Consider the following 25,345-nt stretch of genomic DNA (forward strand, 5'->3'; position numbering starts at 1 on the left):
CAGACATGGGCCGCTGCACAAGAGGCATGCCACACAATGCGAGGATATTACAGGTGATCCAGTGAGCTCTGTAAAACCACTGAACGATCAGGGTGTGTGCAAGGGTAAGGAAAGCTAAGCTGGACCATCAGGTTGTTCTGATTTGTAAAAATAGATTGGTGGAGTAGGAAGGGAAGGAAGGTGGGGTGTCGTGCCTTGACAAATAAAGCAAAGCCACAGGCAAGGACAGCACTGAGAAACTTTGATGCGTTCTGATGGCATGCAAGTTTCAAGTCACAGCGGCAGTCAAACGGATCAGAATGTGACTCTGTGCAAACAGCTGGCCTCTTCTATTCCCTCAACAGAAACAAATTTGAAGTAGGTGGGGCTGCAGCGACCAGGACGTGGTGGTTCTTTTGGGAAACGACTTTGATTCAGGTGTACTGCTATGACCTCTCCCTGGCCTTTTCGGCGTCAGTGATTCACACTTGGAGGCAACAAACAGGAAGAAAGCGCATGTGTGTATACAAGCAAGCAGTCAGAACCTGGTGAGCATTTCATTTACCTTGCTGCTCTTCCAGTAATCTGCAGAGACAAGATTTGAGCATCAAAGTATGAACTCTGGGAATTCTCCCTTGTATCTGGCAGAATATTAGAAGATCGGTTACAATCATTAGCTACACCTTCTGGTTTTCCGGTCTGTTTGTCTACTTTCTTCATATGTAAGAAATATCCCCAACCTCGAGAATTCTTGCAAAGTTGCAGTTGATTGGTTAAACAGTGACGGGGGGCGGGGCAGAAAGCCAACAAGGGAGCCTGTGGTCACCCAGGTTAGCCTACAATAGGAACCAGCTCCAACTGTGGATATTGGACAATGCAATGGGATTTAATGAGAAGCTTTATGGCAGGTCATTTTACTTTGCTGTATTAATTCAGGATCAACTGTTGCCACAGATCGAGGTGGGGAGGAGGAGGGGAGCAGCTATGGACAGAAACACGTGAAGGAACATACCCCGGAGCCAACCACTCCAAAGATGTCTCGGACATCGCGGACGGGCGGCTTGTTCTTCTTCCGCCGAGAGCGGGTGTAAGTATCCAGCCGTCGCTGCACAGCCGCAGCCTGGGTCTTGGTCAGAGTGGAAAGCAGGACGATGTTGCCATTCTCTGTGGCGTGGTCCCCAATCAGGTCGGACAGCCCGGCATCTTGCAACCATTCCGCTTCCGCTTCCCCCTCTGTGAAAGGCAAGGCCAGGAAACTCCATGAGAAGCCGCAGCACACCGAGTGGGATCGGAGAGGCAAAGAAATCACCCGGGTCTTGAACAAGCCACACACAGCCATCCTGTCGAGCTCCCAGCCCTAAGGCGGGGCTTCTCCTATGTCTTGGAAAGGGTGCCACTTTTCTTTTGCCAGCAAATACTCAGTGTGTTTGGCAACGACATGACGGACACGGTTTCCACAGGGGATGATTTCCCAAGCACAGAGATGCAGTGATGGGAGCAGGCTGAAGTTCTGTCCATCATGCAGCTGCTAAAGACCAAAGACGACCACCTAAAGCTGCTCTCCTGGGCTACAGCAACCCACAGCAAAGTCTCAGTTTTTTCTTGGAAGAGTGTAAAAGGAAACGGTGCCTGAATTCCAAATCATCTGGCCTCCTGTTGCAGCCTTGCCTCTTCCGTGAGAGCCAGCGTGGGGTAGTAGTTAAGAGCAGCAGCCTCTAATCCAGGGGTAGTCAAACTGCAGCCCTCCAGATGTCCATGGACTACAATTCCCAGGAGCCCCCTGCCAGCATTCGCTGGCAGGGGCTCCTGGGAATTCTAGTCCATGGACATCTGGAGGGCCGCAGTTTGACTACCCCTGCTCTAATCTAATTCCCCTCCTACATGCAGCCAGCTGGGTGACCTTGGGCCAGTCAGAGTTCTCTGAGGACTGTTCTCTCTCAGCCCCACCTACCTCGAGAGGGCGTCTGCTTTGGGGAGAGGAAGGGAAAGAGGTTTGTAGGCCACTTTCAGGCTTCTTCAGGTGGTAAAAAGTGGGGCATAAAAACAGCTCTTATCTCCTTAGCTGATCTTATGCAAGAGGTGCCACCTCAGCATCGTTTGCTCATCTGAAATAGGGGCATTAATTCAAGTGACTGATTTTGCAGCGCTGCACCCTTGTGTGGAACTGGGATGCTTAGCTGTGGCGAGCTTCCTCTGCTAGGAACTCGGGAGTCAAAACTTGGGAAGGCAGTATAAACATTCAATTCATAACAATAAAAATAAGAATATTCGGTGAGGAGGAGGAGGAGACAATTTCCACTGTCTCTCCCGTGCCATGGGGCATTCTATTTGCAACACTTCCTGACATTCTGGGGTGGGGGAGTAGGAAATTCCCTCCTCTACAACCATTTGCAGTTCATAGGATCTGCTGACCAAAGTATGCAAAACATTAAAAATAATATTAATAATTTGCCCCTCTGAACTATTCCTGGCATACCAGAGGCGCTGCCGAGTGATTTCTTGCTACCTCCGTCTTTTTCCTCCAGGCAACAGGAGACAGAAGACGCAGAATCACGGCACGTGGGCTTATGCACTCATTCATGTCTTTTGAGAACGGACTTTTATTCTGCTGAGCTGCTTTCCACCAACCATCTCAGTTTGTAACAGAGGACTTTTTGCACCTCCCCACAGACTGACTATCACGCCTGTAAACGCTTCAGTTGCACTCACAGCCGCTTGTGGATCTGGCAAAGTATTTCGGGTGACGCAGGAATAAAGATACCAGTCTATCTGGAGCGCCACCTTGTGGCCTCATACAAGAACTAGGCCAACTTGTTCGGTCTCTCCATCAGCAGCAGGCACCAGCCACAAGAGGAATTCCAAGCAAGCAGCTGCCTCTCACTTCCTCTGACAGCCAGCGAGAGGCAGCCACCCTCATGGAACCATTTTAATGTCTTATCTTCTGTCTAATCAGCCACGCAGCACAGCTTAGGGCACAAAGTCACAGAAAATGACCTCTCAACAACTTGCAACTCTACCTGGCCCAGCAGACACGGCCTGTAAATGAGTGACTCGGTTTTCAAGTCTGGGCTCAGGTTTTGCTTTCAAATAAACAAGTAACCAACAGGAGCATTGGCAAGACTGCCTGCCAGAGTTTCACAAGTGCAGATCTGGCATGCTATGCCCAGCTAGTTGCATACTCCGCTTAAGTCTACAGAGGCTGTGCTTAGGGTTGCCAACTACCAGGTGGTAGCTGGAGATCTCCTGGGATTACGACTGATCTCCAAGTCAACAAAGATCAACTCTAGGATTAAGAGGTCCCTCCAGGCAACTAGTAGGGGAGGGGGTTTACCAGGAGCAACAGGGAGGCCCAACAAGCCTACAGAAACATGTCTACCTTACCTGGAAGTGATGTCATAATGACCAGAACATCATGGCAATCCCCTGGTATTTGGGCAAAAACTCTATGGTAAATTTGGCTTCTGATAGTGTTTGCCCAAATACCAGGGCGTTGCCCCAACATCCCAGATATGATGATATTTCCGGGTTATGTGGGCAGTGATGTAAACACATTGCTGCATGTCAGATAAATCTGCTTCTTTTGGGGGAAAGTCCCTCCCACCAATCAGCTGATCTGCAGTGGGGAGGTGGGGCCTGTCAGTGGGGACTCCTGCGTCCACTGGGAATTTGGAGATCCAAATCAGTTCTCCTGGAAAAAATAGCTGCTTTGGAAGGTGGACTTCATGACTTCATACACCATTGAAGTCCCTTCCCGTCCCAAACCCTGCTCTCCTCAGGCTCCAACTCAAGTATTTCTCAGCCCAGGGCTGACCCTGATAGTTAGCCTGTGCATGTGTGCAAGTGCTTTCATTAGTATGAGTAAGAAGACATTCCTTCTGGCAGCTGTTAGCTACTAATAGAATGCTATTCCAGAACACACAACCCCCCATCCCCCAATGACTTTTAGGGCAACTTTTCAGGAGGCCGAGAGTGCTACCCTTTGCAAGAAGAAAAGCCACACAGTAATAATGTACACCTGGCTCTTTAGATCTCAGTAGCTGCAACTGGCCAGAGAAGAAAGAAAAAGAAAAGAGTTGGTTCTTATATGCCGCTTTTCCCTACCCGAAGGAGGCTCAAAGCGGCTTACAGTCGCCTTCCCATTCCTCTCCCCACAACAGACACCCTGTGGGGTGGGTGAGGCTGAGAGAGCGCTGATATCACTGCTCGGTCAGAACAGTTTTATCAGTGCTGTGGCGAGCCCAAGGTCACCCAGCTGGCTGCATGTGGGGGAGTGCAGAATCGAACCCGGCATGCCAAGATTAGAAGTCCGCACTCCTAACCACTACACCAAACAGGCCACTGGTACATTTATCCATCTTTTATAGCAAGGACAGATTGCAACCCACATTTATTATTTTGTTAACCATTACAGCCACTCCTGCCATTATGGTCCCCACTTTGTGGAGGAAAACAGAAGCTGAAATGGCAACTACAGAATAGGAGAATATGGCTTAGTGAATGCCTCCCAGTCACCAATTTGCATCTGGAGTTCCATGCCCCACGGGACCTTTGCCTTCATCTTGAACCCATGTCTACATTCAAGCCTTGCAAATCTTGGGCCAGCAAATCCAGGGAGGAGTTGGAAACTGGAAGCAGGTCTCCCCTAACAGCCACTCTCTCAACAACTGCCCTCTATGTTCAAAGCCTGGCTTTGTCCACAGAATATACCACTCACTAAAACTGATTTCAGCACCTAGATAGATATGGTGCAGGAAACCTCTGTTTAGACTCCCCTTTAAAAAAAAAAAAAAAGCAGTAGATGTGGCAGGAGGACAGGGTAGAAGATCTGTGCCACAGTGTTGGTGAGAGATATGACACTTTCCCCCTGCTGTCTTCCTTACCCCAATCCTTACTCGCCCCTTGGGAGAAAGCCTAGACATAACCACATGGATTCCAACGGATTCTTTTTCCATTGTGAAAAACACAGTTCAGAGAAAAGAAGCAATCTGCACAGGTAAAACAGGCTGCGGGGGTGGGGAAACCCAGCTCCAATCCTGCACCTACTCACCGATCCCCTGGGTCATGTCTAAGGTTGCATGCAGCTCTCATTCAACTGATGAACCCAATAAACTTTTGTTCAAAACATTATTCCCACCTCCCAGAGCTACAGAAACTTCTTACCTTCTTGAGGTTTGACTTCCATTAGGCTGCACTCCTCGGGCTCAGATTCAGTGCTCTCTTTGATGCTTTCCACCTCTAGCCAAAAAGTATCCATCGACAAATTGCCTGCCGAGTCTGACCTGGAATGCCGGCGCTCAGATTGCAGCAGCTCCGAGGAGCTCTTCCGAGTGAAGCGGCTCATTTTGCAAGGGCAGTTTCTGATGCTGAGCGAGAGAACAAAGCAAGACAAAATGTTACATGCTCCAGTATCTGGCCTGACAATCAGAGTTACAGCTAGTACGTAAACAGTTTGCAAGCCCAATTAATGAGGGCAACTATCAGAAGAAAGAAAGAGAGAAGTCCTATTTCTGTTTAGTGATATTGCAGGCTGCGATCTGAAAGCGAGCCAACTGCATGACGTGAGCAGAGCCAGCAACAAAGCAAATTTCCTCGTTCTGTCCTTTCTATGACCTAAAAGGGAACACCCTTTGCAGAGTGCAGGGAAGCATCACAGAATCAGAGGTAAATCAACTCTGACACAGCAAGAGCTTCCCAAACACCTGGAGGGCAACCTCTGAAATCCTAAAACTGTTAAGGCAACCAGGCTTGCTTTGATCCTTCACCCCTGTTTTTTGCTTTCAGTAAAACTGCACAAAACGTTATCGAGAGAAATGTCTGCACAAAAAGAATTTGGAAGAATCTTAAAAACATATTGTAGCGTAAGATTCGGATGGAAGACCACCAAGGACACCCAGGTTGTGATATAGAGGCAGGAAATGGTAAACCACCATTGAACGTCTCTTGCCCTGAAAACCTTACAGAGTTGCCCTTATTCACTGGAGACTTGATGCCAAAAAAAGAAGATCTGATAGATGACAGACCACCACATACGATGCATGAACACGCAACATCCCTTCTCTGATAAAAAGGGCTCTAGACCATAAAAGTTTACCACAAGCCTTTAATGTCACCAGATTACATTTTTGTTTTCTCTGCAGAAGCATGGAATCCAAAATGAGGCATCACTCATGTACACTGTGTAGTTCTTCTGGACAGATCATCTACCACCCTGCTATGTTTTGACAAGTGAAGAGACCTAATGCTGATATTTACAAGTAATACTGCTGCCCTCAGACTGAACTTTCCTTGCATACTCAGAGAATTGCTGATTGCCACTGTGGGGTGGTAGGTGAATTTCCTCCAGGCCAGGCTGGATTCTGGGGATTTTTGGTGGTGGGAACAACTGGGGCATAAAATTGGGGTCACTGTGCTTGGACAGGTAGTTGTGAGTTCCTAAGGTGAGCAGAGGCTTAGACTAAATGACCCTGGAGATCTCTTCCCACTTTGATTATATGAACCATACTTCCACTGTTACAGGCATAATACTCAACTTGCAGGCCCATAATTATGACCGCTGGCTGCCAATAATGCATCATTGCTATGGCTTCTCAGACAGTTTAAACTGGATAAGACTTGAACCTCCTTTGTCTGCCTCTCCTCTTCCCATGCACACAGGCATGCTAGCTCTGGACTGGAAAGAAGCTTTCCTCCTGAATCAAAGTGGCTCTTTGCAAAATGTTGGGTTTTCAGTTATGTTATTCTTGCCGTTGGACTTTGTTGTGGTTTTTTGAGGTTTTATCTTGTTGGGTCTATTTTATACTGTAACCCAACACAAGACGATTTTCTCGATAGCGGCAGGTAATATATCAAACAAATAGATACATACACAAAGAAAGAAAATATCTACTTAATTGCATCTCTACAGAACAAGTTGCAAGTTGGAGTGGTGGTCTGCTTTCGGAAAACAGAAGAAAGGTTTCCCTGCTCAAGCACTTGCTGGCCTGTTCTGCTCTGATGAGCTGCCATTTTGTGACCATCTCACCATCCACTGAGCCACCATTTTGACTGCCAGCTTCCAAAGCTCTTGAGTGGTGGAAAACTCCATGAAGCATAAAGTCTGCCCTCCCCTGATCTTGAGAAGTAGAGATATTCACAAGCCTTTGCTGTGCTCACCAATCTTCCTCTCTTTTTAAAAATTTAAAATATTTATTAGTTGCCTTTCTTCTTTGGGGAACTCAAGGCAGCTTACCATACAAATAAAACATTATTAAAAAAAACAATTATAAAACCTATACAAGTCAAAATTTTAAAACTCCAGTTATAATAAAAGCTGAGACTGAAAGTGAGGGGGGCAGGCACACTTCCCTGGGGAGGTTGCCATAATCGTGGGGCAGCTACAGAAAAGGCCTACTCTCATGCACCCCCCTAGCAAGCCTATCTTATTGATGGGACAGTCAGAAGAGAATTCCCCTGTGATCTTAATGCCCAGGCAGGAATGTGTGAGAGAACACAGTCCTTCAGATACCCTGGTCCCAAACCATTTAGGGCTGTAAAGGACAAAGCTGACACCCTTCAATGGGGCTTGGGAGCAGATCGATAGCCAGTGTAATAACCAGGAAACACACTCCCAGTTGCCAGCCTCAACTAGCAGTTTAGCTGCAACATTCCAACTAGCTACACTTTCGGTACATTAATCGAGGGTATTCCTGAGTGCACTGCAATAACCTTAGCTAGATGTAGCATAAGGCATAGATTGCTGTGGTAGATATGACTGACCCAGGAACAGACACAGTGGACACACCAGCCAGAGCTGGGGAAAACACACTCCAAGCCACAAAAGCCACCTAGTTTTCTAAGGTGACTGCTATGTTAAGGAGCAATCCCAGGCTGCCAGTCAGGCTTTTCAAGGGGTGTGTAACCCATTCAAGACAGGGGAGATCTAAAATCCCTTGCCCGCTTTACAACTAACCCAGAGAATGTCCGTCTTGTGAGGATTAAGTTTCAGCTTTTTCACCCTCATCCAGCCCATTACTGACTCCAAACATGGTTTCAGAATATCAGCAGCATCCTCAAAAATAGGTGGAAAGCAAAAGCAGCACAGGACACCACTGTCATATTGATGACATCATAGCCCATATTTCCCAGTAGCTTCATATAAAGATTAAACAGCATGGGGGAAAAACAAGAGCACTGTGGCTGAGGGACACAACAGGAATCTCCCAACTCTATCTTCTGAGACAAACCCACCAGATAAGACTCAATCCACCACAATACAAGTGCCCCTAAGTCTCAGTGCTGAGAGGCAGCTCAATAGACTAGCGATCCCCAACCTGTGGGCTACGGACCACATGTGGTCCGTCGACTAATTGGAGGTGGGCCCCGAAGGACGCCTTCTCCCCCCTCCTGGCCCTTTACTTCATCCCCCCGGCCCTTTACAACACAGTTTGGGTGTCATTGTCTCCCATCACTCCCAGATGGGACTATCTCGTTGCAGAGAAACAAGCTCAGGGTTCCCATTGATTTGTCATTGTCATGAGTTAAAATTTCCATGAAAATAAAATGTTCCTTATGTTCATTGTTGTGGCGTGTCTGTATCTTATTTTGAAGGGATGTTTAAACATTACCATAGCGATCAGAGAGCCTTAGGGCAGTGGTTGAGAGTAGAGGAGTAAACTCCCCCCCCCCCACCGGGCCTCAGTAAAATTGTCAAGTGTTGAGTAGTCCCCGGTGATAAAAAGGTTGGGGACCACTGCAATAGACCACTATGGTTGATAGTACCAAAAGCAGCTGAGAGATAGAATAGATCTAGCTGGTCACACACCCTCTATCTCATTCTTGATAGAGGTCATCAATCAAGGCAACCAAAGCAGTCTCGGTTCCAAATGGTTGCTTGAAGCCAGATTGAATTGAGTACAGAAAATTCAGCCTCCTTCAAGAACCCCTGGAGCTGAGGAACAACCAACCAGTTCTAGCAGTATGCCCAAGATTGAAAGCTGGCTAGAGATTTGGTTTCAAAATTTCTGTACATGTTACATCTCTATATGTGTCCATTCTGATATGGTACATCCCCAGGCAGAAAGTCCTTCAAGATTAATCTGAAATGTGTTAACCCAGCTTCAAGGCTACAAAAGGGGGAAGGGGAGGTTCTGAGAGCACGACCTGTGGCTCATTTAGATTCAGATTTCCACAACTGGGATTTTTGTTTGGGTTAATAGTAAATTAAGCCTGAGCCTTCGGGGAGGGCGGTATATAAATCTAAATAAATAAATAATAAATAAATAAATTAACCCATTTCAACTTTTCCTATGAAAAACAGAAGTCAGAGAAAGGAGGGAGACAAAACCAACTGATCAGAAAACACAGCTGTCTAACATTCATCCTTTGAGCAAAATAATGGACAAAACTGGATTCAAGGCACAACAAAGCGCACACAAGTTTTATAGAGCAACTGCAAGGTGCAGTGAGTTCTTTGCAGGCCTCACATGGGTGTCAGGCTCCTTTCCATAAATGGTACCAGCACTGAACTCCTCATCAAGAGGACTGAACAGGCTTTCAACTGACAGTTGTGGGTTCAAGGCTGAGGAGGCAGGACATTTGAAGCTGGGATTCTACAGATAAGGTTTCCACAGGGATCTTAGTCTGAGGCAGCAAAACTAAACAGGCAGCCAGTGGCATCTTAAAGACAGAGCTGAGTCAGAGCTCACCTTGCCAGCTATATTCAATGTACACCTCACGCATACAATTCTGGGAGCTCTGACTCATGAAAGCTCATGCTGGCACATGTTGGGCTCTTTAGAGTCAGCTGGCTGGTTTAATCTCCAATGTATTTGCCTTAATTTTCAAGTCACCCTCAGTCACTGATAGTTAAGTCCATTATGTGGCACCAAACATGTTTCACTGAGTCAAGATTCTACATACTCACTGAAAAAAAAAAGAGTTGTAGATTTAGGAAGTTCGCCAAATGGGAATGAACGTCTTCATGGAAATCAGCTTACAAAAAGAGGAAGTAAGAATGATGTGGGGGTGGATTATCAATTTTGTGAAGGTGAAGTTGTATTTCCAGCTACTCAGCCTCACTTCTCCTTGGCATTCCCCTCAGGTCATATGGCAGAGCCTCTCTGGATATTATCTGTTTATACTTCTGCAGGGATCAATGGTTTCGGCACTGAGGAAGAAACCAATTTAAAAGCCTCACTGTTTTTTTTTTTTTACAAAGGGGAATTAAGCTGAAGCAAGAGCAAAAGGGCCTCTTGTTTGTACAGACATAGATGTATAGAAATATTTGCAGCATTGTTTACATATTAACACAATAAGAACAGGAACACGGAATAAAATTGGATTGTTATCTGCAAAAAGGAAACTGCAGAATTTAGAAACTGTTAATGATGAAGCTCCCTTTTTGCTGTCAAGGTCATTTGGAACCAGGCTGCTTCTGTTTCACTTGCATCATGTCAAAACTGCTCAGAACCGCCTCCACACACAGCCTTCACCCAAGGTACAGAACACAATATCATGATGCATTTCTCTGCCAGCACCAGCCACTCTAAAGAAAGCTGGACAATAATTGAGAAGCCCTTCACATAACCTTAAGTGTGCCGCACAGGATGGCTTTCAAGCTTATCTCCAGGAAATTCCTTTTGACCAAGATTCATCTGTCACAAACTACTGCTTGCCTGCAATGGTGTACTGTAGAAAATATGGGGGGTCCATTCCAGAGAGCTCACTTTGTTTGTGCAGCATACTGCCTATAACTGCTGGGAGTCCCCATCTCTTCTTGTGAGACAAGCGTGCAACCAAGAACTCATCCTCCGTCAACTTCAGTGGCATACTGGAATTGAGCCAAGCTATCTTTTAGGGAAATGCATCATTCCTGATGTTATCTTGCTAAGCTTCGAAGAGCACTGGATGCTCACCATGAAAGTGTCTCCTGTCTGGAACCAGAGGACATCATTCTAAGTGTTGAAAGGTAATGATGGGGAAGCCTCCCACATTTGAAATTATGCCCCGCCCCCCAAGTTCTACATGAGAACTCAAGGTCCTCTGGAGCAGAGTTTGAAAGCTGCCATTTTTCTAATAACAAAATACTTGAGACCATTCCAACCAGTGGCTATGTGAGCAGGTAATACAGGAATGCTTACAAATCTTTCCAAAAAGACCTAGGAAATATCCCCCTTCTTTTTTCCAGCAGGAGAGAGAAGCAGCAGACAAATCCTTCAAGCACAGCAGATGACTATGGATGCCCTGGTTTTCTAGCTCACTCCAGGTGATACAGATCAGCTCCCCTGGAGAAAATGGCTGCTTTGGAGGGTGGACTCTATGATATTGTACTCTGCTGATATCCCTCCGCACCCCTAATCCCACCAATTCCCAACTCCACCTCCAAAGTCTGCAGGTATTTCCCAACCCAGAGCTGACAACCATACAAATGACAGGCCTACATCAGAAACAGCCTTCAGGGGAAGAGAAAGGGCAACAAGCCAAAAAGCCTCCCCCTTCTCTTGACTATCCTTACACATTTCAGTTCATCTTGGCCCATAAATTCAGCTAAAGGCAACATTCCAAGAATAGGACTGAGGTAGAGCCAGTTTGGTGTAGTGGTTAGGAGTGCGGACTTCTAATCTGGCATGCCAGGTTCGATTCTGCGCTCCCCCACATGCAGCCAGCTGGGTGATCTTGGGCTAGCCACGGTAGTGATAAAGCTGTTCTGACCGAGCAGTGATATCAGTGCTCTCTCAGCCTCACCCACCCCACAGGGTGTCTGTTGTGGGGAGAGGAATGGGAAGGCGACTGTAAGCCGCTTTGAGCCTCCTTCAGGTAGGGAAAAGCGGCATATAAGAACCAACTCTTCTTCTTCTTCTTCTTCTTCTACATGCTTCTAACAGATGGTATACCGGCAAGTACGACAAAGTGACTCCTTGATCATGGAAAAACAATACAGTCACAGATCCAATGTTTACTACATCCTGCAGACCTTGTTCCTGTTCTATTGGGCACCACAGACCTCAAAAGGATCATTAATAAGATCACTTCATGCTTACTTGAGGGAATTGAAACATCCATAATAAACCTGAGGGGTCTCAAACAGGGGGGAAGCTGCCCTGGACTGTTGGCAATAAAACATTAATACAAGATTCCTTTCCTTTACAGGGCTTTTGTTCAGTTTGGCTGTTCAGGTAATTTAAATCTAGCAGATGAGCAGGGCAGGGGAAAGCAAAATGGATGGTTTAAATGGCTACCGGCCATTTAACGCTTCCCAGGCGCTCTGTCACGGCTGGGAGAAAAGGGGTCCAAACTGGCTGATGTGATGCAGGGAAATTCCAACTCAGTTTGGGGACTGCCTCAAACTCCAAACCAAATCAGAAGTTTTAGGTTCATGCCCACTCTATATGAATGTCCTGAGCCTCAGTCGTAGTCTGTCATTTGTTTTTAACTTTGTGTACTCTAATTTACAGAAACATTCTGAGTAGAGTACATACCACAGGTATCTTAACGTATGCACCAGTTACACAGTTTAGTAAGACACCACTTACTGCAGCCATGAGCTCCCAAGCACATTTTTACCTGCCCTTCTATCAACATTAAACTGCTTTGTGCTGTTTTGAACATTTGAACAGGGAGAAGGGGGTAATCAAGGATGCTCCAAAGCTGTCATTTCTGAAAGAAAACGCTATCTATTGCATCTTGTATAGGCAAGAAGGTTCAGAATCCCCAGAAATTTTTCCAAAATAAGCAACATCTGGCAGTACTGGGGCCAACACACCAACACGTGCGTCAGTAAACTTAAAAGAGCCATCTCCTTTGAGGACAGCAAGGAAGGAACATTGAGTGACTTTTGTAGACAGGAGCAATTTAGATACAAGCACAGATTATATGTTGTACGTATTCACTGGGCAACTGCAATAGCACAGTGAACAGAGGGATTGGGGGAAGGTGGATAATTCACTCAGAACTCTCCGTTCAAGGTCCTGTGTTGTGTAGTACCTAATCTGACATCCAATGCACAGAAACAAAAATAACTCATTATACTGGCTGTAGGAAACACCAGTCAGATTTCCAAGGCTTGCACAGGGGTAGACTTGCCAGATTGACGGAGTGGTTAAGAGTGGTGGCCTGTAATCTCTCAAGAACCAGGTTTGATTCCCGCCTCCTCTACATGCAGCCAGCTAGGTCACCCTTGGGCCAGTCACAGTTCTCTCAGAGCTCTCTCCAGCCCACCTACCTCACAGGGTGTCTGTTATGGGGAGAGGGAAGGAAGGCAATTGTAAGCTGCTCTGAGACTGTTTGGGGTAGTAAAACATGGGGTACAAAAACAGAGGTGCATGCACACATTTAACTCCACCCTTAATGCAGGTGATACAGAACACTCTAGGGCAGGGGTAGTCAACCTGTGGTCCTCCAGCATTTGCTGGCAGGGGCTCATGGGAATTGTAGTCCATGGACATCTGGAGGACCACAGGTTGACTACCCTTGCTCTAGGGCTTTCTTCAGCAACCAATCCAGGCAGTGCTCCAGGTTTCATTTATTTCAGCAGAACTGACAAGAATTTTGTGGACTTGAGGACTTAAAAAAGGCACTTGGCTGGCTGCTGATGTTCTATCCAAGGGCCTCTTATTTTGGATCATGTTATTACCCAAGGGTCCTACCAGAGAAATAAAGCACAGCCACAATTTAATGCCCTATCATAAAGAGCAACCCAAAGAGGAGTGGTGTACTGCACTGAGGGTGACAACCCTGGAGCTATACAAAGGTTATGATATATACAAGGTGATAAGGCTACATTATACCAAAATGGTTCAGGAAGATGATTTTACAGGGGGGAAGGGGACTGTGAGGTATGCCATTGTGCACAGTATGTATTGCCTGTTTGCTGTATGAGCTACCCTAACCTCATTGGGGTTTTGTAATGTCATTCTCTGTACTTTTTAACATATCATGTCTAATACATATGCTTCATTTCCGATTCCTGTAACTTTAATCCCATGGCATTGATGATTAAACATCTCATCTTATTGATTTATGTTAATTTATATTATGTAATCTTGCCTTGAGTCCCCATGACAAATGCAGACTTTTAAACCATAATTAAATGTGGTCCACACATTATAGAAGTGCTCCAAGCAACGCCCTCCCCCACCAGCCTATAGCACCCCATGCCAGATCTTCCCCCCTTCTTTTGCAGTGGTTGCTCCAGAATGGCTACCAAAAGAGACTAGAACTATGTAACTCCTGTTTTCTGTGTAGTTCACATAGAATCATACAATCATAGAGTTGGAAGGGGCCATACAGGCCATCTAGTCCAACCCCCTGCTCAACGCAGGGTCAGCCCTAAGCATCCTAATGCATCCAAGTGTGTATCCAACCTTTGCTTGAAGACTGCCAGTGAGGGGGAGCTCACCACCTCCTTAGGCAGCCTATTCCTTAGGCAGCCTATTCCACTATTCCAACTACTCTGACTGTGAAATTTTTTTCCTGATATCTAGCCTATGAAAACGCTAGAGGGCGTCACCCCAAGGGTCAGACATGACTCGGTGCTTGCACAGGGGATACCTTTACCTTTACCTTATCTAGCCTATATGGTTGTACTTGTAGTTTAAACCCATTACTGCGTGTCCTCTCCTCTGCAGCCAACGGAAACAGCATCCTGCCCTCCTCCAAGTGACAACCTTTCAAATACTTAAAGAGGGCTATCATGTCCCCTCTCAACCTCCTTGTCTCCAGGCTGAACATTCCCAAGTCCCTCAACCTAGCTTCATAGGGCTTGGTCCCTTGCATGGTAAGAATGTTAATCTGCCAGTGGTAATAAATTTGGGAGCAGAAGTTAGAATTTAGTATTCCTTCCACTGAAAATACCAATGGGGGGGTAATTTTGGACAGGATTAGGGATTGCTAACCCGGGAGACAGGGATCAGTTCCCCTGGAGAAAATGACTGCTCATCCTGAAGGTCTTGCCTCTCCCTAAACCCCTCCCTCCACAGCAGGGCCAGACTAAGGCCAAAGAATGCCCTAAACACAGCCCAACAATGGTGTCCCTTGGCCCTTCCATTTCTTGACAGAACATTATGACTCAATAAGTGCTGAAAGTGAAATAAGAGATTAAAAATTCTGGGTTTTTTCCAGGCCATCCTCCAGATCAGAGCCCACAACTACAATAAACTTCCTGTGCGTATCTGTGTATACACACACACACACACACACACACACACACACACACACACATATACATATACATATACATATACATATACATATACATATACATATACATATACATATACATCTTAACACCGCCCGTGGCGCCGCGGGCGCCACGGACTAAATAAAAGGGTAAGGGGTTCTGGGGCGGGATGTGTCCGTGATGAGGAAGGGTCCGGATTGGACCCATCCTCCGGACAGACAATCGGAGGGACCAATTGGCAGGCGCACAGCGCCTGCCGATTGGTGCCTCCGATTCCCAGCCCCAGCAACTGCGAGCCCCGCGCGCAGCGGCTCGCAGTTGCTCCCTTTGCCGCCGGAGGGAAGCCGCACCGGAGGGAAGCAGGGAAGGAGGCATGGCGAGTCTCACCTGAAGGCTGGAGGCGGCCCCTTAGAGCAGTGGTCCCCAACCTGCAGCCCGCGGCCCGGTGCCAGGCCGCGAAGGCCATGGCGCCGGGCCGCAGCTCCCTCTCCCCGCGCCCCCCCCGCAGTAAAAAACTTCCCAGGCCGCAAGCTTGCGGCCCGGGAAGCTACTTACTGCGGGAGGGCGGGGAGAAGGAATCGGGGCCGGGCTGCGCCCGTGCAGGCCACGCCCGCGCAGCCCGATCCGCAGGTGCGGCCCGATCCGCGGGCGTGGTTCGCGGGCGCGGCCCGACCCGCGGGCGTGGCTTCCGGGCGCGGCCCGATCCGCGGGTGCGGCTCGCGGGCGCGGCCCGATCCGCAGGCGCGGCTCGTGGGCGCGGCCGGGCGCGGCTCGATGCGCGGGCACGGCCCGCGTGCGCGGCCGGGCGCGGCTCGATGCCCTGCCGGTCCCCAAAAAAGCAAAGTGCTTCTGCAAGCCTCCGGGACTTTTGTGGGAGCTCGCCTCCTTCCCTCCGGGGCGGATGGGACGTCTCGAGACTGCTGCGGCCTCCCTGCCCGGTGCCCTGACCCGTCCGGCCCCGCTGCTGATTGCCTCGCTGCCAACGCCCACAGCCAGTTCGGGCGTCGCCAATGGAAAGGTAGGCCACGCCGCCAGACTCGCGGGCCCAGCCCGAGCCGGCCCTGCCTGGCCGCGCCCTGCCAGACTCCCCAGCCTCGCTAGCGCCCGCTGCATTAAGCCTGCAGCGGGCTTATTTACTAGTATATATATATATATACACACACATACATACATATATACATATACACACACACACACATATAGAATGCTAAATGGCAGTAAGCAATATAAGCAAATTGTTTACCTTTGACTCTGGCAACAGAAAAATGCAAATTGTCGACCCTTTTTAATGCATTTTTAATAAAATTCTTATAAGTGAAAAAATGCAAATATAAAAAAATTATTAAAAACTATTTTTAATCACCCTCCCAAAAGTTATAAGGCAAAATAAGATTTTAGATTATCTCTACTAAAATTATATGATCTCAAGACAGCATAATTTTCAATTGTAAAAATCTTTCTAAGATGGGGGAAAAATTTTAAACTGAGAAATATTACGTGTCCAAAATAAAACATCTTCTATTCTTATTTTACCGTTGTTTTTAATCTTGAAGATATATAGCATTTCAATATAAATGAAACGACCAATGGTTACATACTGTGATGGGCCCTTCTCCTCTAAGGTAGGAAGACATCTGTGTCAGGTTGATTGTTGCCTGCTGCTGGGGAACCAGAAGGCAAATTCTTTTTCTTGGACTTCCTGTTTCCTGACGGGAATCGACCTTCCTCCAGTATGAATCTCAAAATGCCTTAAAGAATGTAAACCAACCACAAACTTAACTAATACTATGAGCGTAACTACGGTTTATAGATACTCAAAAAGGGTGTGAAGAGATGCCCTCCTACTTCAGAAGAGAAGGACCCTTCTTGGTAGGTAACCGAAGGTCATTCTCCCTGAGGGGAGGGCATCTGGGTTGGGACATTTCATAGCCATTATTACGCCCCGGATGGGTCGCTCTCATCTGGACTCATGACATTTTGCAAAACCTTTCTGCAGCATACCCTTAAGAATTCAACGTAGTGGCATAGAAATGTAGAAACAGAAGATCATGTTGCTGCCCTGTAGACTTCCTCAACAGAAGTCTGATTTCTGAAAGCTACGCTGTTACCATGCTCTTAACGGAATGAGCCATGATACCAAGCAGAATAGGTAATTTTTGAATCCTGTAAGCCTCTACGATGCAGGATCTCAGGCATCTGCTAATGGCTGTGGTAGATATTTTTAACTCAAGTTAGGTGAACTAATCAAATTAAAGGAACTGTCTTCCTGATATTCTGTGTCCTGCTTAAATAAAGTGCTCTCCAGACATGCATTTTATGCCATTCCTTCTCCTTGGAATCAGTAGGAAAAGGATGGATGGAAGGTAAGGAAATTTCCTGGGAGAACTGGAATAACAACCTGAACTTTGGACACAAGGTCAGGTCAGTCCTAAGAACCATCTTGGCTTTGTGCAAGATTCATATGTCTTTCCTGACAGACAGAGCTCTCAACTCTGAAAACCATCTAGCTGATGTGATTGCTATTAGATATAAAGTTTTCATTTGTAACATTTGGCACCTGTTTTAAGGGTTCAAAAGGTAAAGACTTAAGCTGGTAAAGACTACTTTTAACTTCCAGGAATGGAAAATATGCACCTGGGGCATCCTGGCCACTTCCCCCTTTAAGAAGCTCACTATGTGTGGATGTCTAGAAAGAGGGACAAGTTGAATTGTTGGGACAATGGTTGCTATAGCTGCTACTTGTCTTCTCAAAGTAGTTGGTCGTAGGCCCTTTTATAAACCCCCCTGGAGAAAGTTTAAAATCTCCTTGATCATGAGATGTAAACAGTCCGTCCTTTTCTGTCTACTCCACCAGACAAAGGCTTTCCTGCTACTCCCTTCGGCAAATTACCAAGCATGCAACGGTCAGATGCTATGTCTGCATCTAAGGTATCTAACAATTCTCTCACAAAGCACATATGCTTTGCTGTGAAAGTCAGCACAGTCTTTTGGTTTGTTCTACCTCCAGGATGACCTTCCCAAACATCAAGGCCAGGCTGCGGCTGTGAGTGGCCATACTGAAGTCCAAATACGAGAGATTTGTTCTCAGCTATGCCCAGAGTTACAAGCATCCCCAAGGGGATTTGTGCCAAGCACATAATCTCAGATTGCTCACTGCAGTAGAAACGAGCCTCTATAAATCTTCTGTTTCCCTTTCCCAAGCAGAAAACTGACGAGGTGCTACATCTGCTCCCTTTCTAAATATTGGTGATATGCCGTACGTAGCTAATATAGCAGGGTTTGCCCAGTTACAGAAGCATGATATTGCATGCAATATAACCTCTCAAGAAGTATACTGTACAAATAAAACTCACATTTATTGGCATAGGTTCAGTTCCCATCCATGCTGCAGTCGAAAGGAGACAGAGAAGTCTAACCTCAAGACTACTAAATCCCTACGGCAGGGGTAGTCAAACTGCGACCCTCCAGATGTCCATGGACTACAATTCCCATGAGCTCCTGCCAGCAAGGGCAAGTGCTGGCAGGTGCTCATGGGAACTGTAGTCCATGGACATCTGGAGGGCCACAGTTTGACTACCCCTGCCCTAAGGCATCCCATTAAGGAAAAAAGGGTTTTATGCCCACTTGGAGCACTGTTGCCCCCTCCAGTGTTCAGGCATACTGAGCTGCTTCCTCCAACATTACAGCCCACGGTATCACTTTAGCCCCCCCCCCCCAGCATCTATAAGGTAACTCAGGGGGGAAAAGTCAAGTATTTATAACCCTGATCTCTTTGCACTGCCTTCTCCATCTCTGATCTAAGCCTGGACTGGTCAAAACTGTTTGGGTTCCCAGTAACCCTTCCTTCACCACTTTCCCCTCCCCCTTTCCTATTTCAGAAATATTAAAAAACTCATTTGGATGCCCCTGATACCATGAGCCAAATTTCTCTAGAGCCACGTAAGTTGGAGGAAACCTCTTTGGGCTAGCTAGAGGATCTTCCTTAAAGCCTAAAGGTCAGACAAATGCTATTCGCTTCAGAAACACCAAGCCCTAGGCAACTGCCATAACCCAAAAGCGCATTGAAAGCATTGTTGTACGTCAGGTGTGTACCTGACCAGTAAACACCAATGATCTTGTTATGCAGTCAGAAGCTCCAAGGCCGGACTGTTCCATCCGAGGAAGCCAAAACAGCGTTTCTTATCCAGCTGCTGCACTAATGACACACATTTCCTCTTATTGTCTTCAACTGCTTTAAAGGGCAGACTTGCTTGCCACAAGCAGAAACACAAGAGAAACACCGTTCACTTTATAGTGGCTCCTGCTTTATTTGGAACAATGGGAAGTTGCTGTGCATCTAGAGCCCAACAAACAGAACAGAACAGAGCCATTTTTAGGAGCAAACAATACAGCAGTTTAAAGAGATAAGACAGGAAGAGTGGATTAATAATAAAATTAGAAGAGAAGCCTTGCCAATAGCATCTGGCTGCATAATGGTAGAATGTACCGCAAGCCTTGGCTCCTTCTCTCCCACCAACCTTCCTCAATAAGACTTCCCAAGACAATTTCCTCATCACATTTCTATCAGCTGGAGTGGGTGGTGACTTACAGCAGGGGTAGAGTTTGCTGGCAGAGGCTCATGGGAATTGTAGTCCACGGACATCTGGAGGACCACAGGTTGACTACCCCTGACTTACAGAAGTTCATACTAAAGTGGTAGCCTTTAATGTGCTACTGGGCTTTCATTTTTTTCTGCATTATCACACATATTTCCTGCTGCTCCAGTGCACCACTGTTACCCTAAAGGTGGTGCATAATGGAAGGGTGCCTCACACAGAGACACCTTCATGCACAGAAGCCCATGACTGGACTCTGAGCAGGTTGGTACATGCAGAAACCAGCCTGGCAGAGACTGACTATGGAGACAGTAGGGCCCCTTAACAAACCTAGGCAGCCAGGCCAGGTCTCCATCTTGTTTGGCTTCGCGAGAATTCTTTCTCTTGCCTAGACAAAGCCAGGCCAGATTTCCATCTGGTTTGAGCTGGACTAGAACCTTATCTTCCATTTCCTGCTTGCCCAACTGACTGAGCTAAATGTGCACATTATTGAAATCACCCCCTCCCAGCCAAAGGCCATTAGACTATCTACAGGAAAGGAACAGACCACCTTAAAAACTGGGCAGGATAAAAATGTGAGGAAAAGGAAATCTGAATAATCTAATAACAGCTTCAAGAAATGCAGCTCAGCCTTCAATTCGTTTCTCAAGGTCAAACGATCAGTTGGTAGAGAAATGATGGATGAAAGGGATAAAAAAACTGCGGGAACGGGGTTTAAATACACTGAGAAACTAAGCCCCTTTTCAATTTGCTTCCTGGCTTCTGCCTGAAGCACACACATTCCAATAACGGATTGTACTAAGCAATCCTTCAACCTACGTGGTCCAGATCAACCGATACACAGGCTCCCCTGGAGTGCAGGAACTTTGTGTGGCCTGAGTAAACAACGGAGATGGGAAAACAGCCAGGTTCAACAAGCAGAAAACTGCTCCGCCATGGAAGAACCAGCCGGGCTAAGCAACACAATCACTGTGGTACCAAAGGAGGAGTGGAAAAAGGGGAGTCAGCATATACTGCAGAGTTTTGAGTGGGTTTCCCTTCTACAAGGCTAGTTTGTTTGGCTTAACCGAGTACTGTTTCCTCCACACCAGTGGTCCCCAATCTTTTTATCACCAGGTGTCTTTTGCCGAGAGACACCGCTGCTGCTGCCTAAGTCCCTGCTCCACTTGCTTTCCCGCATGTGCCCCTGACTTCCCGCCGCCCGCTGGGGGACACTGCCAGAAGCAGCTGCGCAGTACCACACCGAGGGGGAACCCCAGCCATGGTGACCGTTGGAGAGCACCAAAGGTGAGCTGGCGGCAGAGTGGCAGGGCAGCCTCCGAGGCACCAGCCAGGGAGGAGGATGAGGAGGAGCCGCAGCCCAGTACCGACTGATCCACGGACCGGCACCGGTCCCCCGACCGGGGGTTGGGGACCACTGCTCCACACCACTGACAACCATGAACAAGAACTAAGTCTCGAGGGCTTACTGATGTGTAAGTTATCTTACTATCTTCAAATCCCAAATGAATGAATTAGAATGTCTCTATAAAGGATGCTACTTTGGTGAAAGCATCCTGCCATGCTGGAATCTTTTCATATACATAATCACATAGTAATCTGGCTGATTCCTGGGGACAGCACATGTCACAAATGCTCAGGCCACCCACAGGCAAGGTTAGGGATGTGTCTACCTACTTGGGAGACTTTCCCAGGTGTGCAGACAAGTGAAACTTTCTAAATTTACCAAAGGGAGGAAAGGGAAGAATGCAGAGAACAGTCATGTGCTAACTAGAAAGAAAGTAGAGGCAGGGAACGTCACCTTGCCCAAATCACCAAATTCTCTTGGATTTTGCTTAGCTCCAAACCCACCGACCCAAATCACCAAATGCTCCTGAATTTTGCTTAGCTCCAAACCCACCAACCCACCCAATTCCTTGAAGTCCCATCTTGCTAGAACAGACAGCAGAGTGGCAGAACTCCATTATAATGGAAACAGAAATTTCCAACCATCAGAAGATAGGGGGAGGGGAGTCTTGCTTACTTGGAAGATTACTCAGCCTTTGTCAGATGGACTTTGTCCATTAATCAAAATGTTTTGCCAACCTATGCATTGATTCAGTCAGACAGCCATCAACCTCCGTGGTGTCATGGGTTTAAAAAATCCTGTTCACATGTCACAGCGAATACATGCATACATGTTTGTATACGTGTGCTTGTAAGAAAGAGCTAAATTACCTTCACTTTGCACATGAATCCTGAGATAAATATTGTGTTTAAATCACACATGCATGCATTGAATTTAACATGAGAATTATTCAGTGAGTGCAGAAATAAATATCAAGTGTACACTGTACACTGATTGCACATGTGCTCACTAACTTGCAGGCAGGGTTTCCGCCATTGATTTTTCCATCTGACAGCTGACTAGATAGATGGATGCTAAGGCCACAAGGCTGCATCAACAGCTAGCAGTACAGAGCTTAAAGACAAGTCCAACCACAGAGAGGGAGCAAAATTCTCACTGAATTTTGTTTGAGTGTCACAAAGAGTGCCAAGTACCTGGCCGAAAGTGGCCAGTGAGAAACCCTCAAGAGCAGGCCTTCTATTTGGGGGATTCTGATGGAAGCTTTGAAAACGGTCTGGGGTAACAACCAAGAGGTGCAGGTGAATTGATGCCAGGTATGCTTTCTTGGCTAGTACTGCTCATTCCCATCTTCTGTAGCTTCTCCTTGGGCCAGAACTAGACCTTGGCACCCAGCCTGCACTCCTGAAATCATCCGTATGAGATTTCAGCAGGCTCAGATCATGACACCTCTTCAAATAGGTTCCTTCTGAACCCTTTTAATTAGTCATGTTCGATCACCTACTGGTTCCACTCATGTTCCTGTTTGCAAGCCACAAGCAGGAAGCTAATTGTTCAGCAAGTTGTTTCAGATGCATCTAATCAGCTGGCTGAGAGCATTTTCTCACAAGACCACACTGCTTTGTTGCAGCAGCCCACCCCCAACCCCCCACCACCTATCTGCTGCCGCCTCCAATTGTTAAGAGAAAACAGCAAAAAGAAATAAAGTCCTGTTTGAGTTGAGACATATGACTTAAGTGTCTATGAGCCTTTGGTGTTCACCCACAAATTCAGCTAATCTTGGCAGCTGTTTTTGCCATCCCTTCTCAAAAGAGATACACACCAATTGTACCAGCGACAAAAAAGCAGATAATACAATCTAGTTGTTATGGTCCATTTTCAAGGATATATCCGGTGATTCAGGTACAATAAAGGGGACAAATGGCAAGAGGATATGTGTTTTACATGAGCCATCCAATTCAATAAGTCAACAACCTGCTACTGGACTGATTTCATTCAACAACCACTCACTAGAGATATGTATTTTGCTACAACAGTTACCAGAGCCCTATACAAATAAGCCTGTATTTTAATCATCATAGTTTTATTGTGAGGGGGGAGCTATGTTTGAGACAGAGTGGCATTCCTAAAGCCATATAATGAATTCCTCAAATGGCAAAGTCCCTGAGTTTAGGAACTACATATACATGACATCTTGCGATATTCCTAGGGCGTTCTCCTTAAAACACATCAAAAATAAATCAACCCTGATCCAGTTCAATGGGGATTCTTTGGACTGGTTCTGGAACATTGTCTGTGTAGACATCCCTATTCTGTTGCCTCTGCAAAGAGGGAACAGTGGTAAGCTATGCTTTCAAAATGACACAGCAAAGCTCAGTGATATGTCTCATCCGCTCTGCACCTTTTAAAAGGCCTTTCCCCTTTCCCTCAACTATGAAAGGTAGAGAGAGGAGAGAAGATGACATGACTGCCATCACACCTGCCCTTTTGTACAGGCATAAAAGAGAGGGAACAGGGGGATGAGAAAAAGCTGAGGTGACAGCATTAGCAGTGATAAGGGAAGGGACATGCGGACCCTGTTCCAGTCCTGCTTCCTGCCACTGCCATCACAGGACAGTCCCCCCACTATGGCAACAGACCCATTGCTTGCAATCCTCTGTTTCCTCTGCCACTTCAAAATAAACCAAAATATCACTGTCAGGTTGATATCTAACCTCTCTAGGAATTATCGGAAATCTCTATGGTTTTACCAGAGAGTTTTTGGCAAGTCCTATAGATGCATAATGCCACTTCTAGGTTTTCCCCTGAAGTGGTATCATACCTGAGTCCCCTGGACACCAGTCACCAGGTCCTGCTTCGCAACCTTAGGCAGGTACACTAATCAGGTTCCTGTCTGGGTGCAAAGATGAGATTTGAACTGCCCGGATCACCATTCAGGTGATCTTGGCTGCTGCACTGCAGATGCTCCCGTAGCACCAACACAATTTTACATGCCCACTGAGAACTTCCAACTCATTCTTATTTGATGCTGCTTGTTTGGCCAGGCAACCCTAATCGGTCAAATTATTTCCTAGATCCAAATCCTGGGAGAAAAAGGCATACCAAAGCAAGGCTTGGAGGTGTTCCAATAATGCCAAATCAGTTTTGACACACCTGGAAATAGTTAAAGTAAAGATACTTATTAATTAGGAAACAAATTAGGAGATGGAGCAACCCTGCCACAGGGCAGTTCTCACCACTCCCATAAGGATGGTAGCTGCCTCCACAAGCATGAGAGGCAGTTTCTCAACATCAGTAGTACATCTGCTTAGCAAATCCGTGGACCAAGCCAGACACAAAAGAGAACAGAGACAAGATTACGTGCACTTCCCCATGCTGCTAGCCTATGCTGTATCGGGCCAACACACACACCCCGATTACACTTAACCCTGGCAGGCTAATATTAGCGCATAGATTTTGTGATGGCCTTCTCGGACTGCAGCCACATTTTCCTGTCTGGCAATCCAAGAGATGAATGATTATTATGCCATAATACAAAAAAATTATGCAGATCCTTCCGGAGTTAAGGTTATGGTGGCCCAGTCCACTCGGTAACTGTTTCAGGAGGTCACTCCTGGCCTTTTAAAGCTCCTCTTAACCCCATCAGGAACTGGAACCAGGTGAACTGTGGCTTCCACTTCCTGCTACGTTAACCGACTGGTATCACCGTTTATAACTTGAAACCATTTAAATTTATTTAGGACATTTCTAGCCTGCTTCATTACTAGTTGCAGTTCAGCAGTCTCCCTTTCTCACCTCCCTTGGAAATTCCTTTGTAAGATAACTGCTACTTTTAGGTCAACAAAGGAATGTTCTGGAAGGTAAAAATCTTCCCCTACTGGTTTCTGAATGTTGTGGTTTCTGGTGTCAGAATCATGTTGAAGGGACCAGCCTGTCTGGCCAACGTAGCGGGTGGAAAAGCATTGCTGACATGTGGTGACATAAATCACATCAGAGGTTAAACAGGAACATGAATTGGAGATGTTGCTGGGCCAGTGATGGTGTTGCTAGGATCTACATGCTGGGGCGTTCTTAGCTGGGGCAGGTGGGTGGGGCTTGGTCATGTATGGAGTAGGAGCTTGGTGATATGGGGAACAAGGCTGTGGAGCAGAGCTTGGTGACACAGGGGTGGGGATAGGGAGTGTGTCCAGGCAGGCTTTGCAAACTGGGAGTCAGGCCCTGGCCTCCACTGTATGTTGGGGGGACGAGCTCAGCCTGGGTTTCTGCCCTGCT

At 46.7% G+C, this 25,345-nt stretch overlaps 1 protein-coding gene across 10 annotated transcripts in view; it reads right to left on the reverse strand.

The window, feature by feature from the left end:
* The window catches only part of ARHGAP40 (Rho GTPase activating protein 40), a 72,366-nt gene that overhangs the window by 18,356 nt on the left and 28,665 nt on the right, over positions 1 to 25,345 (reverse strand). For 9 of the 10 annotated variants that reach the window (XM_077335412.1, XM_077335410.1, XM_077335411.1 and 6 more), the window contains exons 2-3: positions 5,140 to 5,342; positions 992 to 1,212 (exon numbers count right to left, since the gene is read on the reverse strand). In XM_077335412.1, the coding sequence (XP_077191527.1) occupies positions 992 to 1,212; positions 5,140 to 5,320 (402 nt within the window). In that variant the 5' untranslated portion in view covers positions 5,321 to 5,342. Of the gene's footprint in view, positions 1 to 991; positions 1,213 to 5,139; positions 5,343 to 16,731; positions 16,882 to 25,345 lie in introns of those variants that run through there. The other variant, XM_077335414.1, reaches the window with a different exon arrangement.

Source organism: Paroedura picta, chromosome 4 (genome assembly GCF_049243985.1).
Source record: "Paroedura picta isolate Pp20150507F chromosome 4, Ppicta_v3.0, whole genome shotgun sequence".
Lineage (NCBI taxonomy): Eukaryota > Metazoa > Chordata > Lepidosauria > Squamata > Gekkonidae > Paroedura > Paroedura picta.